The sequence below is a fragment of the Hirundo rustica genome, chromosome 3 (assembly GCF_015227805.2).
Source record: "Hirundo rustica isolate bHirRus1 chromosome 3, bHirRus1.pri.v3, whole genome shotgun sequence".
NCBI lineage: Eukaryota > Metazoa > Chordata > Aves > Passeriformes > Hirundinidae > Hirundo > Hirundo rustica.
In genome coordinates, this window is record NC_053452.1 from 19,977,625 (window position 1) to 20,002,912 (window position 25,288).

Below are 25,288 nucleotides of genomic sequence, written 5' to 3' on the forward strand. Positions count from 1 at the left end.
AATTAAGGATAAAAGAGTTTCTTTCCCATTCTGTGGTAATTATGTGCAGCACTCAGACAAAGAAAACGAATAAGCTACAGTTTGAGTCTGTGCAGCTGGCTCTTTGATTGCTCCCTCTCTCCATTTGCCAGGCCTATACAGCCCTCTCATCTTCCTCAACTCCTCCCTGTCTCTGCCCTAGTCTCCTCCCAAAAATGGAATCAAGCCATCTTTTCCCCTGGTTCCCCGGTTGGCCCTGCCTGTGAACAGCCTTGGTGTTGCAGCTGCTGTTGGCCCACTCACCTGGGCCTTCCATGGCATTCCTGGTTTGCTCTCCTACTCTTCCTGCCAGGTTTCTCTCCCCAGAATGCCCCCAGCTCTTCCTTTGAGTATCAGTGAAGTGTGACCACCTGGCACATCAATCCCCCTTCACTACCTGTGAACTCTGGCTCTGCCTTAGGGCACTGGCACTCCAGTCAGGAGACAGCAGTTTCCCTTGTCATGCTTGGGACTTTCCCAGACCCATTCCCTTAGCCCAGGCTCACACCAGGCCCTAAATCACCAGCCCATGGGCATTTGAGCACTGGTCCCAAGGTGTCTGCTTTTATCCAATCCCCTTCCTTGGCTTGATGTACCAGGTTCCTCCAGCCCATGGTGGCTCAGAGCACTCTCCTCTCTGACCAGGCACTTTGGAGCTCTTTGGAGCCACTCTGTCCCTTTGTGCCTGGCAGGTCTGCCCTCAGGCTCATTCTGCAGCTGCCAATTGTGGCACTCCTTGCTTTGCCCAGGAGTCAAAATTGGATCAAAAAGATGGTTCCCAGTGACCATAGGCAACTTTACTTCAAGTATGTCAACTGCAGTGTCTGCCTGCACACAGGAGAGGAGTGTGGTCAGGACAGAGTAGGGTTTTGACACTGAGGCTGCCTTTGGATCAGCAGGCTTTGCCCCAGCAGGAAACAGTTCCTGTGCACTGCAGTGTGCCCTGAATTGTGGCTGTCCTGCTCTTCAAGATGTGTTTTGCCCAAAGATCTGCTGGAGGAGTTCCTTCACTTGAGTAAAGAATTCCACCAGAATCTTGATGGAAAATGGGCTGGAGCTAACTTCACCCAAACTTGTCGGTTTCAGAGGGGGGCTTGGTCTTGACCATGGCTTCTGAAGGGGTTGTGAAATGGAAATATAATGACTCCAGAAGTACGAAGGGGTCAAAAAATGACTACATGCCCGTGATGTTGGAGAGGAACTTTCTTCAAGTCTCAGGCTCAACTGGAAGAGGATCCAGTCATGAAAGTGTTGAGTGGAGGTGTAGACTCCAGGCAGCTTTGCTCTGGCACAGCCTCTTCCCCAGCTGGTCATTCCAATGACCCACCAGTAGTCAGCGTTTTTCTCTTGGCACATGAGAGGACCACCGCTGTCACCCTGCAGTGGAGCAGAGAGGATTAAGGTGGTGTTGGGAGGCCCCTGCCAGCACAGGGGCTGTTTCCTCCTCTCTCACAGCCTCTGCCAGAGCTGTATTCCAGGCAGAGGAAGGCTCTGCTCAGAGGCTGGAGCCTCCAGAAACTTGGCTGTGAATGGCTTGGGGTCCTGTAGGGGAGGGCTCCTCTCTGTACACGGCTTCTGGATGTGCAGAGGATGTGTGAATGTCACCTGGACCTCTGTGCTGCCAAGATCCCGAGCTGGGCTTTCTGGGCTTTCTGGCATGAGGGGGGCACTGGGCAAGTCAGAGTGGATGGGGAGTGTGCAGGAAGCCCCCAGAGCAGTCAGGAGGGAGCTGGGGCTGGGAGTGGCTGGGCAAAGCAGGCCCTGGGCTGTGTTGGGGTGGTGCTGCCAGGGCTGCAGGTGCTGCTGGGGGCTGAGGGGCTCGTGGCACGCTCCTACCTGGCAGGAGTCGATGAGGCCCTGTGGGTAACCAGCACACAAATTGTGGATGTGGATTTTCCCTGAGTACCAGAGGCTGCTGTTGCAGAGCTGGACATCAATGAGCTGGACCTTGGCCTCCTGCAGGTGATCACTTGAATCTTGAGCTGTGAGCAGAGAAAGGAATTAGCCCTCAGGAGCTCCTTCCCAGTTCTGATCCTGAGGCTCTCTTGTGGGGGATCCCCTTCCCTAGGGTTTGGCTTCCCCTCTGCAGAGGCACTGGGGAACTGTGTCCCTGCTGCCTGCCTTTGGAGAGAGGGCCAGGCCCATCTCTACAAAGGGGTACATCCTGCAGCCTGGCTTTGGCCTCTGCTGTGAGAAAGCCCAAACCCTCTCCCCAGTGTGCTGAGATTGGTTAAGGAGTCGCTATTGGAACTCACCTCTTGCAGTGGTGGCACCCCAGCCAGCGATCCAGCAGTTCTGAAGCTCCGACACTGTCAGTGTGGCGTCAGGCACACAGGCCAGCTGGATGTAGAGGCTGCACTGGACAGGATGGTCCAATTGCAGCAGGGCAATATCATAGCTCCAGTCATCAGGATTGTAGTACTGGTGTATCACCACCTGCTTGACACGACGCATTTGTGCCCCAGGGCCTGGCTGAGTCAACTGAGTGGCCCCAAGCACCACGTACACCATGCTGATTTTCCTGGAAGACAGATGGAGAGAGGGTTGAGAAGGAGCAGAGCCATGCACCACAGCAGCCCAGCAGTTGCCAGACCTCTGCTAGGAAAGGCAGAGAGGGAGCAGTGCTCTGGCATGTGTGAGTGCCTTCACACATTGGCTGGGGGAATGTCAAGCTGGAAGCTGCTAGGAAGCCTTGGCACAAGCCCAGGCTCCTCCTGAGCAGTGTGGCAGCTGGTCTGCCTGAGAGGAAAGGGGATGGGAGTAGCAGATGGTGCTGCTGACAGGGCACCTGCTGGTGTTGTGGGGATGTCCCCATTCCCTGCTCCTTCTTACGTGACCTCGTCGAAGCAGTGGGCCGCTGTGAGGACCCATTGCGCACTGATGAGAGACCCTCCACACAGATGCCTCAGGCCTGGTACCCAGGGATGCTGGATGCTGACGATCCAGGGCCAGGCTCCTGGCTTGGCATCTCTGCCACCAACAACACGTTTCGTGCCATAAGCGTCGTTGCTGTGGTAATTAGTCATGGGGTGGTAGAGAGATGGCACAGCCTGGAGCCCGCAGGAACCTCTGCAAGCAGAAAGTCATTTCCATGCTGCTGCATGGCCTCCTGTGGCTCAGGCTGAAGCTCAGCCCTCTGCCCTCCCGACAAGGGCTTGCACACATGGCAGGCCAGGGAAGCCCATGGGCTGTGCCTCTGTCCAAGGAACTGAGGCTCCCCCATGGTGGGTGGGAAGCTGTGGCCCGGCAATGGGGGACAGGCGGGTCCCCTCCAGGGAAGGCCCCAGGTGTTGCCGTGGTTCCCTCCCAGGGCCTGGGGACACTCACCCACATGGGTACTGTATGCTGTGGGCCAGCCCAGCCACGGTCAGCAGGACGAGGAGGCCGAGCCAATTCATGGCTGCCAGAGGCACGTGTCAGCTGCAAGCACTGAGAGCTCCGTGCACCAGCGCAGCCACAGCCGCAGTGCCCGCAGCAGCCGCGGTGCCCGTGGTGCCCTCGGCCCCGGGGCTGATGTCACAGAGGAGTGGGTTCTGTGTTCTGGGCCCTGTGGCCTGTGTCAAGGGGGCCTGTGGCAGGAAGAGCCGCATTGAATCTGTGAGCCATAGAATGGTTTGGAGTGGAAGGCATCTTGGAAATCACATAGGTTCAACCCCCTGCCATAGGCAGGGAGGTGTTATAAATACATATTATAAGGTTGGCTGTTTGCAAATATTAAAATGAATGCTACATATATGAATTGGGAAGGTGGTTTTTTTTTTTTTTTCCTAGGTTTTGTTTTTTTTAAGGTTTTAAAAGTGGTGATGTGATGAGTATATAAATTTTTTGGGTTGTAACATAGTGTTAAAAGTAAAAGACTGTTTTTGTAACGTCTAAACCGGCCAACCCAAAAGGTAGAGGTGATCCTCCCGCATTCCTGAATTAGCCAGATGAAGATAGGAGTGAAACAAAGCTACAAGAAGGAATTTATTGATCACCTGGTATCAGAAGAATGGGACATAAGATGACCAAGAGGTGCCACCATGAACTTTATCTTCAAGGAGGAAAAAAATGGTAATTTGGTGAAATTGGGCAGGGGTGAGGGGGCAAACCCAGGAGAACATCTCAAAGGAATGTTTGAATAATGCATTAGAGCCTATTGAATATGTAACATACTGATCCTTTTAAACAAGTGTCCTAAAAAGGTAAGGTTTACACCCTGGCTGCATGCCAGGCACCCCAGCAGAGAACTTTTGTGTTATTTCTGTCTCCAAATTGCCTTTTAATTAAACTTTTAAATTTTTCTAAGAAAGTGAACCTTGTTTTTCACAGAGGGATGACTTGCACTACACCCAGTTGTCCGCAGTAAGTACAGCCTGGCTCAGAAGCTGTCCTTGAACACTTTGAGGGATGCGGCATTGCAGTATGAAGTCCTGATCAACTGGCCCTGACTGAGGCAAGAACAACTGCCCTTGACCAAAAGTTGGCCTCTGGATGAATCTTCCAACCAAATGTTATTTATATCCACACACTGGCAAAACATGGATTTGCCTTTCCCTCTTTAGGAACCGGACAAGGCCATATTGGGCCTTCTTTTGGGGCTGTAGGATCACAGACAACTCCCTTGGTTCTTCCTGCAGCCCTCCAAGGCCTTGGGAGCATCCCAGTAGGAGACTGACACCAGATGATCCTGCACTACAAGTTCTGGTAGCTTGTTTATTCAACAGTATGAAGATGGGGCCCTCTCACAGTGCAGTCTGAAATGTTGTTGCCTGTGGGGGAAGGCACCTGCAGGATTTCCCAGCTGCTGTGAGTGGTGCTCCAGTCCTTCACTGTGACAGTGGCTTCCCCCACCTGATGGGCAGGTGTGCATGATGGTCAAGGATTAGGGTAACTTGTGATGTGTCTTTCTTCATCAGTGTAGGCAGTCTTTTATAGTAATGTGTTGCTTAGCTTATCCTTTTCTCATTCTTTGCAGTTTTGGATTATAGTAAATTACAGTTACTCCTGAAGTTGGCGTCTATGTCTTCTGTGCTACCCCTGCCTGTGGGAAAAGCAGGGTTCCACACTGCTCTGGGCAACATGTGCCTGTGCCTCAGTGCGTTGGAGTGATTTATTATGACAGTGTATTCAGATATCTTCTCACTTTGCAGAAATTGTTACTGTATTTTTAAGACCCTGCTACCCCTGGAGCTTGTGTTTGTGAGGTCGGGGGAAAGGACTATTTTCTTTTGTGGGGGTGTTTTTTTAAAAACTCCCTGCCCAGGTTTCTCTGGGCATTGTGTGGCATGAATTTATTGTGGCTGGCTTGGTTTTTGCCTAGGCAAAAGTTTTTCCTTTCTTTATCTTGGGGGAGCTGCAGTAGTGATTTTTGGGCTGCCTTGAGGCAAATTCAGCAGCTGCTTGTCCAAGACCCAGGACATCACACCAGCAGGAGCAGAACTTCCCTGCTCTGACCCAAACCACTGTGAACTGCATCAAGCTGTGGAGAGAACACACCAAGTGGCTCCAGTCCAGCTATTTTGCATTCCATGACCATTCTGCTGTTCTTTGCTGTGGGGAAGTCAGCCTCAGATGAGCCACAAGACTTTCGTCTGCTGCTGGGCCTTCGTCTGCTCCGTGAGGCTCCTGCCTTCCAAAGGGGGAGAAGTTGATGCCATCTTGTATCAAATATCAGGAATGGGTATTCTCCAGCATTTGGGGTCTCCTTTTGTTCTGGTGCAGTGGTGAAGTCTGACACTTTGACATGTACAAGTTATTTACTATTTTTTTTTTTTTTTTCCTGCCTGTTGGCATTTGGTTTCTCAATAAAATGTTGGGTGTTTTTTTTGGTTTTTTTTTTTTTTTTCCCCACTTTTATTTATTAGTATTCATTCTTTACTGGCAGAAAGGAATTCTTGCAAGTCTAAAGGCGATAAGCCAGATGGTTCTCTTTTAAATTGTCTCAAAATGAGACAAAATTTGTTGTCCAACTTAAGGGGGCAAGAGAAAGTGAAAATTAAAAATAAATAACATTCTTGTCTGAAATGCTTTGTATTGGGTTCAGCAGTCAGTGGCCACCATGCTGTCTGGTTCAGTAATGGCTTCCTGGTACCCTGGCATGTGTGCTTATCCATATATATTGGCAATCCTGGCCCTGGTATATATCTTCTCCGTATCAGGGACACGAATCAGAATTGCTGTGTTGATGTGATATATGTCCTAAAGTTAATTCGTGTTAAAAGATATAAAATGTAATACCATCCCTATAAGTTTTGTTTTAATCCAATATGCTATGAGTTAAGTCAGAAGAAAGTAGCTCAGTAAAGGTACAGGAATTTCTCTTGCCTGAAAAGACAGGGGAGGGACAGGAAACAAAACATGATTAGAATTACCAGAAAGGGCGACACAAACATGCCTCTGCTGGGGATCATTAAAAAGGAATGTAATATATGTCCTAAAGTTAATTCGTGTTAATAGAATATAAAATGTAATACAAACTATATAAGTTCTGTATAAACTAGCATGTTGGAAGTTAAGTTTTGTTTAAAATAGCATTTTGTGAGTTAACTCAGGGGAAGGTGGCTTAATAAAATACAAGAATTTATCTAGCCTGAAAAGGCTTGGGGGGACACGAGGAAAGCTTGATTGGAATTACCAGAAAGGAAGACAGAAAACTGTCACTACCAGGAATTGTTGAAAAGAAACAAAAGGCAATGGAAAACGGGGATGATAGCCCGGAGGACGCGATGATTGTATCAGATCCGTATCTAGATGGTCTCCGGCTAGAATTAACATCTCCACACCACACCTGGACCCGACCACTAACAGCATTGTCCTCCTCCGCTGATCCATTCAGACTCTTAGAACTGAAACCTGCATGTTTAATGAAGATACCTCGGAGGGAGGACCGTCAACATCCCGAGCCTCTCTCCGTGATCCAGTGTATAAAAAGAGACTGCTGCAAACCAAAAATGTGAACTTGGGGATAACAGACTGGCGGAGGGTGTTCTCATTGTTCACCCAGCAGCGACCCCGGGCTCGACGCTGTCGTTTTAATTGTGGCTGTCCGAGACTGTAATTTTGTCTCTCAATAAAATTCCAAATTTTGATTTATAGAATTTAGCCCATTTCATTTATAACATTGATATGTTCTGAGCTAACAATTTATGGAGAGATAACATCAGAGGCAATGAGAGTTATTTGGGATGTGTATTCTCTGCTGTTTTCCTGTGCTGGTCTTGGCAGTCTTTTTCAGGGATTATTAACAATTACACTCAGCCTGTTTGAGGAAAAGTAGGGCATGATTTTTCCCAGCCTTTTACCTCCTTTTTCCTCTTCAGATCTAGCAGATCACCTTTTGAGAATATTCCATTCCCTCTGGATGTTAAAGATACCATATTTTCTTTTTTTTTTCAATTCTGCTAGCTCTCCTCCATAAGACCTGCAGCACATTTAGAACCACGGCTGAGATTTCCAGAGAAGTTGTCCACACATCTGCCCTAGTGGTGGAAAATCTTGAGTGGTGTGGGATGTGGGAGGACATAGGCCAAACCCTGAAGGAATTCTCTGCCCCAGTAGTTTGGAACTTTCCTCCTGAACAAATTCAGAATCCAGGTGAGGTGAGGAAATATCTGAAAGAAAATTGCAGTGACAGCTCTAAAGAGAAGAAGCTCATTGCAATGTGCTGGGCCCTGGCTAATGCTTATCGCACACGGCTAGACACTGTAGGGCAGCAAATACAGAGGGGCAGGAGGATGAATCAGCAGACACGCCAGGCACTCTGGCTGCAGATAAACCAGACAAGGAGCCTAGGGCAACAGCAATTGCCCCTGTCCAGAGAAGGAAACACAAAACCAAATCCACTCACCCAGTGGATGACGATGAGGAGTCAGGACCTTCACAGCCAGCAGAAGAATTGGAACCAGAAATAATCACCAAGTCTCTGTCCTTAGAAACCTTCATGATCTGAGAAAATATCTCAGCCAATGGCCCGATAAGTCTGAATGAAATTTGTTGGTCCAAATCTGGGACACCGCAGGCTATGGTACGATTTTGGATGGTACTGAAGTGAGGTATTTGAGATCTCTGTCACGTGATGTGGGTATTGACCAGGGAATTGCAAGGAGGCACGAACCTCTCAGCCTCTGGACACAGCTCTTAATAAGTATGAAAGAAAGATACCTTCCCCCAGATGACGTTCAGCTGCAGCAAGGCCTCTGGAAGACCATGAAGCAAGGAATCCAACACTTGATAGAACTGGCTCTGCTCGAGGTCCTTTTCTCAGATGACAACAAAACTCCTAGGAGTCCAGAAATTGTAAAATGTATGGCAGTGATGTAGCTCAAACTTGCACAAATCCAGCCACAAATATACTTCCCTGCCATAGCAACACTGCAGTAGAAGGAGAGGGATGAGATAGTAGTGCTAGGACAAAGAGGCTCTGGTACAATGAAGACACTGTGCATGGCCCAACAGGAGCAAAAATCTCAGCTGTGGAAACAGACCTGGCGGAGCATATACACAACGTGGAAGGCAGGATTGAAGAGACCCATCAGAAACTCAGGAAGGAGATTAAAGAGGACCTTCTCCAAGTCTTGTCGGTACAGAGCAGATGCCCTCTTATCAGAGATAGGTGGTCCCAGCTAGGGAGAGGGGGTACACCCCATGAGCGGACCTGTGGTTCTTCCTGTGTGAGCATGGGGAAGATACGAGGTAGGATGGAAAACTCATTTCTGTCCTGGCAGCACAGATGCGTAAACTAAAGGAGGAAGCTACTAACAAGGGAGTTCCACTAAAAGGAATGTAGCCACAGTTTCCTGCAGCTGAGCTGCCAGGTATAACAAAAGGGAGGAAGATATGTCCTTCCCCTTGAAGGAGCCTCTGGAATGTACACAAAGGGAGTCAATGACAGTCAGGACAAGAGGGGCCCTGGCCGCTATCCAGCTAGATGGTAGGGAAATTGGGTCTTTTGGACTATGTGGATCCAATGCCCTGGCACAACAGAACTACAAAAATACAAGTTTTTGGCTGACACTGGTGCACAATGTACTTTAATACCACTGGGACCTGTGGGGACAGAACCTGTTTCTACTGCTGGGGCAACAGGGCAGTTGCAGCAGTTGGCTCTGTTGGAAGCTGAGGTACGCTTGACTGGGAAGGAGTGGAGTAAACACCCTATTGTGACTGGTCCAGAGGTCCCATGTATTCTGGGTGTAGATTTCCTCAGGAGTGGTTATTTCAAAGAGCCTAAAGGACTCAGGTGGGCTTTTGGAATAGCTGCTGTGAAGACAGAGGGCATTAGACACCTTGCCTGGTGTCTCTGAGGACCCTTCTGCAGTAGAACTCCTGAAAGCAGAAGAACAGCAGGTACCAATGGCCACCAATACAGTATATCATCGGCAATACCACACAAACTGAGACTCTGTGATTTCCATACATAATAAGATCCATGAACTGGAGAGCCAGGGAGTGGTCAATAAGACCCATTCACACTTCTACAGTCCCATTTGGCCCATGTGCAAGTCTGATGGGGAATAGAGATTGCCTGTGGACCACTGTAGCCTAAATGAACTTGCACCATCACTGAGCGCTGCTGTGCCAGACATGCTGGAGCTCCAGTATGAGCTGGAATCCAAGGCAGCAAAGCGGTACACCACAACTGACATTGCCAATGCGTTTTTCTTCATTCCTCTGGCAGCAGAGTGCAGGGCCCAGTTTGCCTTCACCTGTAGGGGCGAGCAGTACATCCGGAACCGACTGCCCCAGGGATGGAAACAGCCCCACCATCTGCCATGGACTGATCCAGGCTGCATTGGAAAAGACTGAGGCTCCAGAACATCTGCAGTCGATCAATGACATCATTGTATGAGGGAACAAGGCAGGGGAGGTTTATGAAAATCAAGTTTTGCTATCAAATGAGGTAAAGTCAAGGGGACTTGAAATTAGTTTCCTAGGGGTGAAATGGCAAGATGGATGCAGATAGATGCCAAGAGATACAATTAATGAGGTAAGTGCTATGTCCCCACTGACCAGCAAGAAAGAAACACAAGCTTTCCTAGGCACCATGGGCTTTTGGAGAATGCACATTCCTGAGTACAGCCAAATTGTAAGACCTCTCTACCTCATGGCAGAAAAGAAAAATGATTTCAACTGGGGCCCTGAGCAACAGCAAGCTTTTGAGCAGACCAAGCATGAGGTTGCCCATGCAGTAGCAGTTGGGCCTGTCAGGACAGGACAGGATGTGAAGAATGTGCTCTACACCACAGCTGCAGAGAGTGGTTCACCCTGGAGCCTCTGGCAGAAGGGACTTGGGGAGACCTGAGACTGACCTCTTGGGTTTTGGAGTCATGCATACAGAATCTGAGGCCAGCTACCCCCCAGCTGAGGAAGAGATTCTTGCAGCCTGTGAAGAGGTTTGAGCTGCCTCAGAAGTGACTGGCACTGAAGCACAGCTCCTGCTGGTACCCTGACTACCAGTGCTGTGCTGGTCAGGCCACAGATGCTGCCTGAAGTAAATGGATCACCCTCATCACAGTGAGCTTGAATAGGAACCCCAAATTGACCTGGGATGTTGGAAGCCATCACATACTAGTCTAAAGAGCTTTTGATTGTCATCAGAAGTGGAAGAACCTGTGATGAGGAAGCCCCACCATATAACCAGCTACCGGAGAGTGAAGGATGGTACACACTCTTCACTGATGGATCCTGCCATACTGTAGGAACCAATAGGAAATGGAAAAGAGCTGTATGGAGGTCTATGTTGTGAGTTGTGAAAGCTACTGGAGGACAAGGTGGATCCAGTCAGATTGCAGAGCTGGAAGTTGTCCAGCTGGCTTTGGACATTTCTGCATAAGAGAAGTTACCAACACTCTACACTCACTGTTGGATGGCAGCAAACGATCTGGGGGTGCCCGGAAAGGTGGAAAAAGGCCAAATGCAGTGTAGAGGAAAACCACTCTGGGCTGCTGAAGAATGGCTATACATCACTGCCTGGGTAGAGAAGCAGATTGTTAAAGTCTGTCATGTGGATGTCCCCATACCCAAGATTTGGGCAATAATGAACAGGTGGATCAGGCTACAAAATTGAGCTGTTCCAGATAAATTTGGATTGGCAACACAAGGGGAAGTCGTTCCTAGCTCAATGGGCCTATGATACTTAGATCAGGAGGGCAGAGAGGCTGCTTATAAGTGGGCGCAAAACCAAGGGGAAGATTTAACCATGGACACAGTCTTCCAGGTTATCCATGAGAGTGAGATGTGCAGAAAGGACAAAGGGCAATGGCTTTACAGTGACAGAGGCTAGCTCTGTACAGGTCTTCCCTGAGGAGCTGCAGGATGCCCTAACATATATATTTTTCCCAAACCTGAATATTGTGGGGTTAAATAAATGTGTATAAAATCTTGGGGTGAATTTGTACAGTATGTAGAGGATTTGTTAATGAGCGAGTTGAGATAAGAATGTTCTTGCCCAGCCTGTGGTGATTATGTGCAGACCTCAGACAAAGAAAACGAATAAGCTACAATTTTTGTCTGTGCAGCTGGCTCTTTGATTGCTCCATCTCTCCATTTGCCAGGCTTATACAGCCCTCTCATCTTCCTCGACTCCTCCCTGTCTCTGCCCTCATCTCCTCCCAACAATGGAGCAAAGCCCAGGAATCTTTTCCCCTGGTTCCCCGGCTGGCCCTGCCTGTGAACAGCCTTGGTGTTGCAGCTGCTGTTGGCCCACTCACCTGGGCCTTCCATGGCATTCCTGGTGTGCTCTCCTACTCTTCCTGCCAGGTTCCTCTCCCCAGAATGCCCCCAGCTCTTCCTTTGAGTATCAGTGAAGTGTGACCACCTGGCACATCAATGCCCCTTCACTACCTGTGAACTCTGGCTCTACCTTAGGGCACTGGCACTCCAGTCAGGAGACAGCAGTTCCACTTTTCATGCCTGGGACTTTCCCAGACCTGTTCCCTTAGCCCAGGCTCACACCAGGCCCTAAATCACCAGCCCATGGGCATTTGAGCACTGGTCCCAAGGTGTCTGCTTTTATCCAATCCCCTTCCTAGGCTTGATGTACCAGGTTCCTCCAGCCCATGGTGGCTCAGAGCACTCTCCTCTCTGACCAGGCACTTTGGAGCTCTTTGGAGCCACTCTGTCCCTTTGTGCCTCATGCTCATTCTGTAGGTGCCGAATGTGGCACTCCTTGCCTTCCCCAGGAGCTGGAATTACACTGAGAAGATGGTTCCCTGTGAACAAAGGTAACTTTATTTCAACAACTAAATCAACTCAAGTGTTTGTGTGCACACAGGAGAGGACTGTGGGCAGGACAGAGCAGGGTTTTGAGCCTGAGGCTGCCTTTGGATCAGCAGGCATTGCCCCAGCAGGAAATGGTCGTGGTGCACTGCAGCCTGCCCTGGATCCTGCCTGTGCTGCTGCTCAGGAAGCACTTTCAGCTGCGTGGTGTGCACGCATGTTGTAGTCGATCCAGTCATAGAAGTGCTGGGTGGAGGTGTAGACTCCAGGCTGGTTTGGTCTGGCGCAGCCTTCTCCCCAGCTGGTTAATCCGACAACCCACCAGTACGCAGCATTGTTGTCCTGGCACATGAGAGGACCACCGCTGTCACCCTGCAACAGAGAGGAGAAGATTAAGGTGGTGTTGCCAGCACTGGGACTGTCTCCTCTCTCACAGCCAGAGCTGCATTCAGGTGCTTGAGCCTCCAGAGGCTGGGCTGTGAATGGCTTGGGGTCCTGTAGGGGAGGGCTCCTCTCTGCACAGGGCTCCTGGATGTGTAGAGGATGGATGAGTGGCACCTGGACCTCTGTGCTGCCAAGAGCACGAGCTGGGCTTTCTGGGCTTTCTGGGCTTTCTGGGCTTTCTGGGCTTTCTGGGCTTTCTGGGCTTTCTGGCATGAGGGGGGCACTGGGCAAGTCAGAGTGGATGGGGAGTGTGCAGGAAGCCCCCAGAGCAGTCAGGAGGGAGCTGGGGCTGGGAGTGGCTGGGCAAAGCAGGCCCTGGGCTGTGTTGGGGTGGTGCTGCCAGGGCTGCAGGTGCTGCTGGGGGCTGAGGGGCTCGTGGCACGCTCCTACCTGGCAGGTGTCGATGAGGCCCTGTGGGTAACCAGCACACAAGTTGTGGGTGTGGATTTTCCCTGAGTACCAGAGGCTGCTGTTGCAGAGCTGGACATCGATGAGCTGGACCTTGGCCTCCTGCAGGTGATCGCTTGAATCTTGAGCTGTGAGCAGAGAAAGGAATTAGCCCTCAGCAGCACCATGCTGGTTCTCCTCCCCTGTCTGAAGAGACTCCCTTTCCCTTAGCCATGGCTTCCCCTCTGCAGAGGCACTGGGGCACTGTGTCCCTGCTGCCTGCCTTTGGAGAGAGAGCCAGGCCCATCTCTGCAGAGGGGTACATCCTGCAGCCTGGCTTTGGCCTCTGCTGTGAGAAAGCCCAAACCCTCTCCCCAGTGTGCTGAGCTGGCCCAGGAGCCCCTCTTGGGAACTCACCTCTTGCAGTGGTGGCACCCCAGCCAGCCGCCCAGCAGTTGTTGAGGTTTGAGACTTTTAAGGTGGGGTCAGCCACACAGGCCAGCTGGATGTAGGGGCTGCACAGGACAGGCTCGTTCAATTGCAGCAGGGCAATATCGTAGCTAAAGTCGGCAGGATTGTAGTACTGGTGTATCACCACCTGCTTGACACTGCGCAGTACGGCCCCAGGGCCCGGGTTATTCAACTGGGTGGCCCCAATCACCACGTACACCATGCTGATGTTACTAGAAAGGAGAAGGAGAGAGGGCTGAGAAGGAGCAGAGCCATGCACCACAGCAGCCCAGCAGTTGCCAGACCTCTTCTTGGAAAGGCAGAGGGGGAGCAGTGCTCTGGCATGTGTGAGTGCCTTCACACATTGGCTGGGGGAATGTCAAGCTGGAAGCTGCTAGGAAGCCTTGGCACAAGCCCAGGCTCCTCCTGAGCAGTGTGGCAGCTGGTCTGCCTGAGAGGAAAGAGGATGGGAGTAGCAGATGGTGCTGCTGACAGGGCACCTGCTGGTGTTGTGGGGATGTCCCCATTTCCATCATCTCTTTACCTGATGGAGTCAAAGCAGTGGGCCGCTGTGAGGACCCATTGCGCACTGATGAGAGACCCTCCACAGAAATGGAACAGATTTCCTGGAAGGGAATACTGGATGCTGATGATCCAGGGCCAGGATGCTTCCACAGCGCCTATGCCACCCACAATGCGTGTCGTGCCATCATCATAAGCCACATTGCCGTAGGAATAAGTCATGGAGCCATAGTCAGGTTGTGGAGCTCGGAATCCGCAGGAACCTCTGCAAGCAGAAAGTCATTTCGATGCTGCTGCATGGCCTCCTGCGGCTCAGGCAGAAGCTCAGCCCTCTGCCCTCCCGACAAGGGCTTGCACACAGGGCAGGCCAGGGAAGCCCATGGGCTGTGCTTCTGTCCAAGGAACTGAGGCTCCCCCATGGTGGGTGGGAAGCTGTGGCCCGGCCATGGGGGACAGGCGGGTCCCCTCCAGGGAAGGCCCCAGGTGTTGCCGTGGTTCCCTCCCAGGGCCTGGGGACACTCACCCACAGGTATTCTGTATGCTGTGGGCCAGCCCAGCCACGGTCAGCAGGACGAGGAGGCCGAGCCAATTCATGGCTGCCAGAGGCACGTGTCAGCTGCAAGCACTGAGAGCTCCGTGCACCAGCGCAGCCACAGCCGCAGTGCCCGCAGCAGCCGCGGTGCCCGTGGTGCCCTCGGCCCCGGGGCTGATGTCACAGAGGAGTGGGTTCTGTGTTCTGGGCCCTGTGGGGCCTGTGTCAAGGGGGCCTGTGGCAGGAAGAGCCGCATTGAATCAGTGAGCCATAGAATGGTTTGGAGTGGAAGGCATCTTGGAAATCACATAGGTTCAACTCCCTGCCATAGGCAGGGAGGTGTTATAAATACATATTATAAGGTTGGCTGTTTGCAAATATTAAAATGAATGCTACGTATATGAATTGGGAAGGTGTGGTTTTTTTTTTTTCTAGGTTTTTTTTTTTAAGGTTTTAAAAGTGGTGATGTGATGAGTATATAAATTTTTTGGGTTGTAACATAGTGTTAAAAGTAAAAGACTGTTTTTGTAACGTCTAAACTGGCCAACCCAAAAGGTAGAGGTGATCCTCCCGCATTCCTGAAGACAGGAGTGAAATAAAGCTACAAGAAGGAATTTATTGATCACCTGGTATCAGAAGAATGGGACATAAGATGACCAAGAGGTGCCACCATGAACTTTATCTTCAAGGAGGAAAAAAATGGTAATTTGGTGAAATTGGGCAGGTGTGAGGGGGCAAACCCAGGAGAACATCTCAAAGGAATGTTTGAATAATGCATTAGAGCTTATTGAATATGTAACATACTGATCCTTTTAAACAAGTGTCCTAAAAAGGTAAGGTTTACACCCTGGCTGCATGCCAGGCACCCCAGCAGAGAACTTTTGTGTTATTTCTGTCTCCAAATTGCCTTTTAATTAAACTTTTAAATTTTTCTAAGAAAGTGAACCTTGTTTTTCCCGGAGGGATGACTTGCACTACACCCAGTTGTCCGCAATAAGCACAGCCTGGCTCAGAAGCTGTCCTTGAACACTTTGAGGGATGCGGCATTGCAGTATGAAGTCCTGATCAACTGGCCCTGACTGAGGCAAGAACAACTGCCCTTGACCAAAAGTTGTCCCCTGGATGAATCTTCCAACCAAATGTTATCTATATCCACACACTGGCAAAACATGGATTTGCCTTTCCCTCTTTAGGAACCGGACAAGGCCATATTGGGCCTTCTTTTGGGGCTGTAGGATCACAGACAACTCCCTTGGTTCTTCCTGCAGCCCTCCAAGGCCTTGGGAGCATCCCAGTAGGAGACTGACACCAGATGATCCTGCACTACAAGTTCTGGTAGCTTGTTTATTCAACAGTATGAAGATGGGGCCCTCTCACAGTGCAGTCTGAAATGTTGTTGCCTGTGGGGGAAGGCACCTGCAGGATTTCCCAGCTGCTGTGAGTGGTGCTCCAGTCCTTCACTGTGACAGTGGCTTCCCCCACCTGATGGGCAGGTGTGCATGATGGTCAAGGATTAGGGTAACTTGTGATGTGTCTTTCTTCATCAGTGTAAGCCGTCTTTTATAGTAATGTGTTGCTTAGCTTATCCTTTTCTCATTCTTTGCAATTTTGGATTATAGTAAATTACAGTTACTCCTGAAGTTGGCGTCTATGTCTTCTGTGCTACCCCTGCCTGTGGGAAAAGCAGGGTTCCACACTGCTCTGGGCAACATGTGCCTGTGCCTCAGTGCGTTGGAGTGATTTATTATGACAGTGTATTCAGATATCTTCTCACTTTGCAGAAATTGTTACTGTATTTTTAAGACCCTGCTACCCCTGGAGCTTGTGTTTGTGAGGTCGGGGGAAAGGACTATTTTCTTTTGTGGGGGTGTTTTTTTAAAAACTCCCTGCCCAGGTTTCCCTGGGCATTGTGCGGCATGAATTTATTGTGGCTGGCTTGGTTTTTGCCTAGGCAAAAGTTTTTCCTTTCTTTATCTTGGGGGAGCTGCAGTAGTGATTTTTGGGCTGCCTTGAGGCAAATTCAGCAGCTGCTTGTCCAAGACCCAGGACATCACACCAGCAGGAGCAGAACTTCCCTGCTCTGACCCAAACCACTGTGAACTGCATCAAGCTGTGGAGAGAACACACCAAGTGGCTCCAGTCCAGCTATTTTGCATTCCATGACCATTCTGCTGTTCTTTGCTGTGGGGAAGTCAGCCTCAGATGAGCCACAAGACTTTCGTCTGCTGCTGGGCCTTCGTCTGCTCCGTGAGGCTCCTGCCTTCCAAAGGGGGAGAAGTTGATGCCATCTTGTATCAAATATCAGGAATGGGTATTCTCCAGCATTTGGGGTCTCCTTTTGTTCTGGTGCAGTGGTGAAGTCTGACACTTTGACATGTACAAGTTATCTACTATTTTTTTTTTCTGCCTGTTGGCATTTGGTTTCTCAATAAAATGTTGGTGGTTTCCACACCTCCCCCCCCCCCCCCTTTATTTATTAGTATTCATTCTTTACTGGCAGAAAGGAATTCTTGCAAGTCTAAAGGCGATAAGCCAGATGGTTCTCTTTTAAATTGTCTCAAAATGAGACAAAATTTGTTGTCCAACTTAAGGGGGCAAGAGAAAGTGAAAAATAAAAATAAATAACATTCTTGTCTGAAATGCTTTGTATTGGGTTCAGCAGGCAGTGGCCACCATGCTGTCTGGTTCAGTAATGGCTTCCTGGTAACCTGGCATGTGTGCTTATCCATATATATTGGCAATCCTGGCCCTGGTATATATCTTCTCCATATCAGGGACACGAATCAGAATTGCAGTGTTGATATGTTCTGAGCTAACAATTTATGGAGAGATAACATCAGAGGCAATGAGAGTTATTTGGGATGTGTATTCTCTGCTGTTTTCCTGTGCTGGTCTTGGCAGTCTTTTTCGGGGATTATTAACAATTACACTCAGTCTGTTTGAGGAAAAGTAGGGGATGATTTTTCCCAGCCTTTTACCTCCTTTTTCCTCTTCAGATCTAGCAGATCACCTTTTGAGAATATTCCATTCCCTCTGGATGTTAAAGATACCATATTTTCTTTTTTTTTCAATTCTGCTAGCTCTCCTCCATAAGACCTGCAGCACATTTAGAACCACGGCTGAGATTTCCAGAGAAGTTGTCCAGACATCTGCCCTAGTGGTGGAAAATCTTGAGTGGTGTGGGATGTGGGAGGACATAGGCCAAACCCTGAAGGAATTCTCTGCCCCAGTAGTTTGGAACTTTCCTCCTGAACAAATTCAGAATCCAGGTGAGGTGAGGAAATATCTGAAAGAAAATTGCAGTGACAGCTCTAAAGAGAAGAAGCTCATTGCAATGTGCTGGGCCCTGGCTAATGCTTATCGCACACGGCTAGACACTGTAGGGCAGCAAATACAGAGGGGCAGGAGGATGAATCAGCAGACACGCCAGGCACTCTGGCTGCAGATAAACCAGACAAGGAGCCTAGGGCAACAGCAATTGCCCCTGTCCAGAGAAGGAAACACAAAACCAAATCCACTCACCCAGTGGATGATGATGAGGAGTCAGGACTTTCACAGCCAGCAGAAGAATTGGAACCAGAAATAATCACCAAGTCTCTGTCCTTAGAAACCTTCATGATCTGAGAAAATATCTCAGCCAATGGCCCGATAAGTTTGAATGAAATTTGTTGGTCCAAATCTGGGACACCGCAGGCTATGGTACGATTTTGGATGGTACTGAAGTGAGGTATTTGAGATCTCTGTCACGTGATGTGGGTATTGACCAGGGAATTGCAAGGAGGCACGAACCTCTCAGCCTCTGGACACAGCTCTTAAAAAGTGTGAAAGAAAGATACCTTCCCCCAGATGACCTTCAGCTGCAGCAAGGCCTCTGGAAGACCATGAAGCAAGGAATCCAACACTTGATAGAACTGGCTCTGCTAGAGGTCCTTTTCTCAGATGACAACAAAACTCCTAGGAGTCCAGACATTGTAAAATGTATGGCAGTGATGTAGCTCAAACTTGCACAAATCCAGCCACAAATATACTTCCCTGCCATAGCAACACTGCAATAGAAGGAGAGGGATGAGATAGTAGTGCTGGGACAAAGAGGCTCTGGTACTATGAAGACACTGTGCATGGCCCAACAGGAGCAAAAATCTCAGCTGTGGAAACAGACCTGGCGGAGCATATACACAATGTGGAAGGCAGGATTGAAGAGACCCATCAGAAACTCAGGAAGGAGATTAAAGAGGACCTTCTCCAAGTCTTGTCGGTACAGAGCAGATGCCCTCTTATCAGAGATAGGTGGTCCCAGCTAGGGAGAGGGGGTACACCCCATGAGCGGACCTGTGGTTCTTCCTGTGTGAGCATGGGGAAGATACGAGGTAGGATGGAAAACTCATTTCTGTCCTGGCAGCACAGATGCGTAAACTAAAGGAGGAAGCTACTAACAAGGGAGTTCCACTAAAAGGAATGTAGCCACAGTTTCCTGCAGCTGAGCTGCCAGGTATAATAAAAGGGAGGAAGATATGTCCTTCCCCTTGAAGGAGCCTCTGGAATGTACACAAAGGGAGTCAATGACAGTCAGGACAAGAGGGGCCCTGGCCGCTATCCAGCTAGATGGTAGGGAAATTGGGTCTTTTGGACTATGTGGATCCAATGCCCTGGCACAACAGAACTACAAAAATACAAGTTTTTGGCTGACACTGGTGCACAATGTACTTTAATACCACTGGGACCTGTGGGGACAGAACCTGTTTCTACTGCTGGGGCAACAGGGCAGTTGCAGCAGTTGGCTCTGTTGGAAGCTGAGGTACGCTTGACTGGGAAGGAGTGGAGTAAACACCCTATTGTGACTGGTCCAGAGGTCCCCATGTATTCTGGGTGTAGATTTCCTCAGGAGTGGTTATTTCAAAGAGCCTAAAGGACTCAGGTGGGCTTTTGGAATAGCTGCTGTGAAGACAGAGGGCATTAGACACCTTGCCTGGTGTCTCTGAGGACCCTTCTGCAGTAGAACTCCTGAAAGCAGAAGAACAGCAGGTACCAATGGCCACCAATACAGTATATCATCGGCAATACCACACAAACTGAGACTCTGTGATTTCCATACATAATAAGATCCATGAACTGGAGAGCCAGGGAGTGGTCAATAAGACCCATTCACACTTCTACAGTCCCATTTGGCCCATGTGCAAGTCTGATGGGGAATAGAGATTGCCTGTGGACCACTGTAGCCTAAATGAACTTGCACCATCACTGAGCGCTGCTGTGCCAGACATGCTGGAGCTCCAGTATGAGCTGGAATCCAAGGCAGCAAAGCGGTACACCACAACTGACATTGCCAATGCGTTTTTCTTCATTCCTCTGGCAGCAGAGTGCAGGGCCCAGTTTGCCTTCACCTGTAGGGGCGAGCAGTACACCTGGAAACGAATGCCCCAGGGATGGAAACAGCCCCACCATCTGCCATGGACTGATCCAGGCTGCATTGGAAAAGACTGAGGCTCCAGAACATCTGCAGTAGATCAATGACATCATTGTATGAGGGAACATGGCAGGGGAGGTTTATGAAAATCAAGTTTTGCTATCAAATGAAGTAAAGTCAAGGGGACTTGAAATTAGTTTCCTAGGGGTGAAATGGCAAGATGGATGCAGATAGATGCCAAGAGATACAATTAATGAGGTAAGTGCTATGTCCCCACTGACCAGCAAGAAAGAAACACAAGCTTTCCTAGGCACCATGGGCTTTTGGAGAATGCACATTCCTGAGTACAGCCAAATTGTAAGACCTCTCTACCTCATGGCAGAAAAGAAAAATGATTTCAACTGGGGCCCTGAGCAACAGCAAGCTTTTGAGCAGACCAAGCATGAGGTTGCCCATGCAGTAGCAGTTGGGCCTGTCAGGACAGGACAGGATGTGAAGAATGTGCTCTACACCACAGCTGCAGAGAGTGGTTCACCCTGGAGCCTCTGGCAGAAGGGACTTGGGGAGACCTGAGACTGACCTCTTGGGTTTTGGAGTCATGCATACAGAATCTGAGGCCAGCTACCCCCCAGCTGAGGAAGAGATTCTTGCAGCCTGTGAAGAGGTTTGAGCTGCCTCAGAAGTGACTGGCACTGAAGCACAGCTCCTGCTGGTACCCTGACTACCAGTGCTGTGCTGGTCAGGCCACAGATGCTGCCTGGAGTAAATGGATCACCCTCATCACAGTGAGCTTGAATAGGAACCCCAAATTGACCTGGGATGTTGGAAGCCATCACATACTAGTCTAAAGAGCTTTTGATTGTCATCAGAAGTGGAAGAACATGTGATGAGGAAGCCCCACCATATAACCAGCTACCGGAGAGTGAAGGATGGTACACACTCTTCACTGATGGATCCTGCCATACTGTAGGAACCAATAGGAAATGGAAAAGAGCTGTATGGAGGTCTATGTTGTGAGTTGTGAAAGCTACTGGAGGACAAGGTGGATCCAGTCAGATTGCAGAGCTGGAAGTTGTCCAGCTGGCTTTGGACATTTCTCCGTAAGAGAAGTGACCAACACTCTACACTCACTGTTGGATGGCAGCAAACGATCTGGGGGTGTCTGGAAAGGTGGAAAAAGGCCAAATGCAGTGTAGAGGAAAACCACTCTGGGCTGCTGAAGAATGGCTATACATCACTGCCTGGGTAGAGAAGCAGATTGTTAAAGTCTGTCATGTGGATGTCCCCATACCCAAGATTTGGGCAATAATGAACAGGTGGATCAGGCTACAAAATTGAGCTGTTCCAGATAAATTTGGATTGGCAACACAAGGGGAAGTCGTTCCTAGCTCAATGGGCCTATGATACTTAGATCAGCAGGGCAGAGAGGCTGCTTATAAGTGGGCGCAAAACCAAGGGGAAGATTTAACCATGGACACAGTCTTCCAGGTTATCCATGAGAGTGAGATGTGCAGAAAGGACAAAGGGCAATGGCTTTACAGTGACAGAGGCTAGCTCTGTACAGGTCTTCCCTGAGGAGCTGCAGGATGCCCTAACATATATATTTTTCCCAAACATGAATATTGTGGGGTTAAATAAATGTGTATAAAATCTTGGGGTGAATTTGTATAGTATGTAGAGGATTTGTTAATGAGCGAGTTGAGATAAGAATGTTCTTGCCCAGCCTGTGGTGATTATGTGCAGACCTCAGACAAAGAAAACGAATAAGCTACAATTTTTGTCTGTGCAGCTGGCTCTTTGATTGCTCCATCTCTCCATTTGCCAGGCTTATACAGACCTCTCATCTTCCTCGACTCCTCCTTGTCTCTGCCCTCATCTCCTCCCAACAATGGAGCAAAGCCCAGGAATCTTTTCCCCTGGTTCCCAGGTTGGCCCTGCCTTTGAACAGCCTTGGTGTTGCAGCTACTGTTGGCCCACCCACCTGGGCCTTCCATGGCATTCCTGGTGTGCTCTCCTACTCTTCCTGCCAGGTTCCTCTCCCCAGAATGTCCCCAGCTCTTCCTTTGAGTATCTGTGTGTTGCTGCATTCTGTGAGTTTTGTGAGATGTTTACAGTTTTGTAACTCAGTTCTCACATTTGTACCATAAACAATCATTGTTTTTTACATTCCTTTCTGATGAGGGTCAAATGATTGACTTCTAGCCTGGCCAGTGGGATGGAGAGCTGGTAACCTTCTTCTCCAATCCCTGGTCATTGTTCAGAATCTATATAAGCGAAGTCTTAGTAAATAATAAAGCTTTTCCTTCAGCCTTCTTCTTGGAATCAAAAGATTGTGTGAGTATTCATTTTCTCTTCGTGTTCTCTAGCGACATCTGTGAAGTGTGACCAGCTGGCACATTAATCCCCCTTCACTACCTGTGAACTCTGGCTCTGCCTTAGGGCACTGGCACTCCAGTCAGGAGGCAGCAGTTTCCCTTGTCATGCTTGGGACTTTCCCAGACCCATTCCCTTAGCCCAGGCTCACACCAGGCCCTAAATCACCAGCCCATGGGCATTTGAGCACTGGTCCCAAGGGGTCTGCTTTTATCCAATCCCCTTCCTAGGCTTGATGTACCAGGTTCCTCCAGCCCATGGTGGCTCAGAGCACTCTCCTCTCTGACCAGGCACTTTGGAGCTCTTTGGAGCCACTCTGTCCCTTTGTGCCTGGCAGGTCTGCCCTCAGACTCATTCTGCAGCTGCCAATTGTGGCACTCCTTGCTTTGCCCAGGAGTTGGAATTGCACTGAAAAGATGGTTCCCTCTGATGATAGGCAACTTTATTTCAGCTACTAAATTAGCTCGTGTTTGTGTGCACAGAGGAGAGAAGTATGGTCAGGACAGAGCAGGGTTTTGACACTGAGGCTCCCCTTGGATCAGCAGGCATTGCCCCAGCAGGAAATGGTTGCGATGCACTGCAGCACGCCCTTGATGCTGCACATCCTGGTGCTCAAGAAGCACTTTAAATATTCTTTGTGGCCATGTGGACCAGGATCCAGTCATAGAAGTACTGAGTGGAGGTGTAGATTCCAGGCCGCCTTGCTCTGCCACAGCTTTCTCCCCAGCTAGTCACTCCAACAACCCACCAATAGTCAGCATAGTTGTCCTGGCACATGAGAGGACCACCGCTGTCACCCTGCAACAGAGAGGAAAGGATTAAGGTGTGTTGCCAGCACTGGGACTGTCTCCTCTCTCACAGCCAGAGCTGCATTCAGGTGCTTGAGCCTCCAGAGGCTTGTCTGTGAATGGCTTGGGGTCCTGTAGGGGAGGGCTCCTCTCTGCACAGGGCTCCTGGATGTGCAGAGGATGGATGAGTGGCACCTGGACCTCTGTGCTGCCAAGAGCACGAGCTGGGCTTTCTGGGCTTTCTGGGCTTTCTGGGCTTTCTGGGCTTTCTGGCATGAGGGGGGCACTGGGCAAGTCAGAGTGGATGGGGAGTGTGCAGGAAGCCCCCAGAGCAGTCAGGAGGGAGCTGGGGCTGGGAGTGGCTGGGCAAAGCAGGCCCTGGGCTGTGTTGGGGTGGTGCTGCCAGGGCTGCAGGTGCTGCTGGGGGCTGAGGGGCTCGTGGCACGCTCCTACCTGGCAGGAGTCGATGAGGCCCTGTGGGTAACCAGCACACAAGTTGTAGGGGTGGATTTTCCCTGAGTACCAGCCAGTGCTGTTGCAGAGCTGGACACTGATGAGGTACACCTTGGCCTCCTGCAGGCGATCACTTCGGTTTTTATCTGTGAGTAAGGAAAGAAACGAGCCCACAGCAACTCCTTCCCGGTTTTCCTGCCTTTTTTGGGGGGAATCCCCTTCCCTTGGCCATGGCTTCCCCTCTGCAGAGACACTGGGGAACTGTGTCCCTGCTGCCTGCCTTTGGAGAGAGGGCCAGGCCCATCTCTGCAGAGGGGTACATCCTGCAGCCTGGCTTTGGCCTCTGCTGTGAGAAAGCCCAAACCCTCTTCCCAGTGTGCTGAGCTGGCTCCCAAAAGGAGTCCCTCTTGGGAACTCACCTCTTGGAGTGGTGGCACCCCAGCCAGCGATCCAGCAGCTCTTCTCATGTGACACTGACACCCCTAGGATAGCATCAGCCACACAGGCCAGCTGGATGTAGGGACTGCACTCAACAGGCTTGCTCAGTTCCAGCAAGGCAATGTCATTGCTCATGTCCTGTCTCTTATAGTTTTCATGAAGCAGTAACTTCTTAATTTGGCGCACTTGTACCTCAGGGCCTGGCTGAGTCAACTGAGTGGCCCCAAGCACCACATACACCAAGCTGGAGTTACTGGAAGGCAGATGGAGAGAAGGCTGAGAGGGAGCAGAGCCATGCACCACAGCAGCCCAGCAGTTGCCAGACCTCTGCTAGGAAAGGCAGAGGGGGAGCAGTGCTCTGGCACGTGTGAGTGCCCTCACACATTAGGCTGGGGGAATGTCAAGCTGGAAGCTGCTAGGAAGCCTTGGCACAAGCCCAGGCTCCTCCTGAGCAGTGTGGCAGCTGGTCTGCCTGAGAGGAAAGGGGATGGGAGTAGCAGGTGGTGCTGCTGACAGGGCACCTGCTGGTGTTGTGGGGATATCCCCATTCCCTGCTCCTCCTTACAAAATGAGGTCAAAGCAGTGGGCCGCTGTGAGGACCCACTCCGCCCTGATGAGAGACCCTCCACAGAAATGCCTTGTGCCTGGTATCCTGGGATGCTGGATGCTGACGATCCAGGGCCAGGCTCCTGGCTTGGCAGCTCTGCCACCCACGATGCGTGTCATGCCGTAGTTATGACTCTTGTACCCAGAGGACACCATGGGTCGGAGTCCGCAGGTCCCTCTGCAAGTAGAAAGTCATTTCCATGCTGCTGCATGGCCTCCTGTGGCTCAGGCTGAAGCTCAGCCCTCTGCCCTCCCGACAAGGGCTTGCACACACGGCAGGCCAGGGAAGCCCATGGGCTGTGCCTCTGTCCAAGGAGCTGAGGCTCCCCCATGGTGGGTGGGAAGCTGTGGCCCGGCCATGGGGGACAGGCGGGTCCCCTCCAGGGAAGGCCCCAGGTGTTGCCGTGGTTCCCTCCCAGGGCCTGGGGACACTCACCCACATGGGTACTGTATGCTGTGGGCCAGCCCAGCCACGGTCAGCAGGACGAGGAGGCCGAGCCAATTCATGGCTGCCAGAGGCACGTGTCAGCTGCAAGCACTGAGAGCTCCGTGCACCAGCGCAGCCACAGCCGCAGTGGCCGCAGCAGCCGCGGTGCCCGTGGTGCCCTCGGCCCCGGGGCTGATGTCATGGAGGGGTGGGTTCTGTGTTCTGGGCCCTGTGGGGCCTGTGTCAAG

General features: G+C 50.4%; 2 protein-coding genes across 2 annotated transcripts; both read right to left on the minus strand.

Annotated features, from left to right (window-relative positions):
- Window positions 1–815: 815 nt before the first annotated feature.
- Window positions 816–3,416, minus strand: LOC120749750 (acrosin-like). The gene is made up of 6 exons (XM_040057400.1): window positions 3,346–3,416; window positions 2,851–3,087; window positions 2,274–2,539; window positions 1,855–2,000; window positions 1,175–1,395; window positions 816–846 (listed from the first exon to the last, which is right to left on the minus strand). The coding sequence occupies exons 1-6, from the start codon at window positions 3,414–3,416 to the stop codon at window positions 816–818; spliced, it is 972 nt and encodes a 323-aa protein (XP_039913334.1).
- Window positions 3,417–12,399: 8,983 nt separating this feature from the next.
- On the minus strand, window positions 12,400–24,769 carry LOC120749752 (transmembrane protease serine 9-like). Its single transcript, XM_040057403.2, has 10 exons — window positions 24,573–24,769; window positions 23,989–24,260; window positions 23,570–23,715; window positions 22,971–23,126; window positions 22,159–22,201; window positions 14,543–14,615; window positions 14,042–14,284; window positions 13,465–13,730; window positions 13,051–13,196; window positions 12,400–12,588 (listed from the first exon to the last, which is right to left on the minus strand). Exons 1-10 carry the CDS (start codon window positions 24,767–24,769, stop codon window positions 12,400–12,402), a joined length of 1,731 nt encoding a protein of 576 aa, XP_039913337.2.
- Window positions 24,770–25,288: the final 519 nt, after the last annotated feature.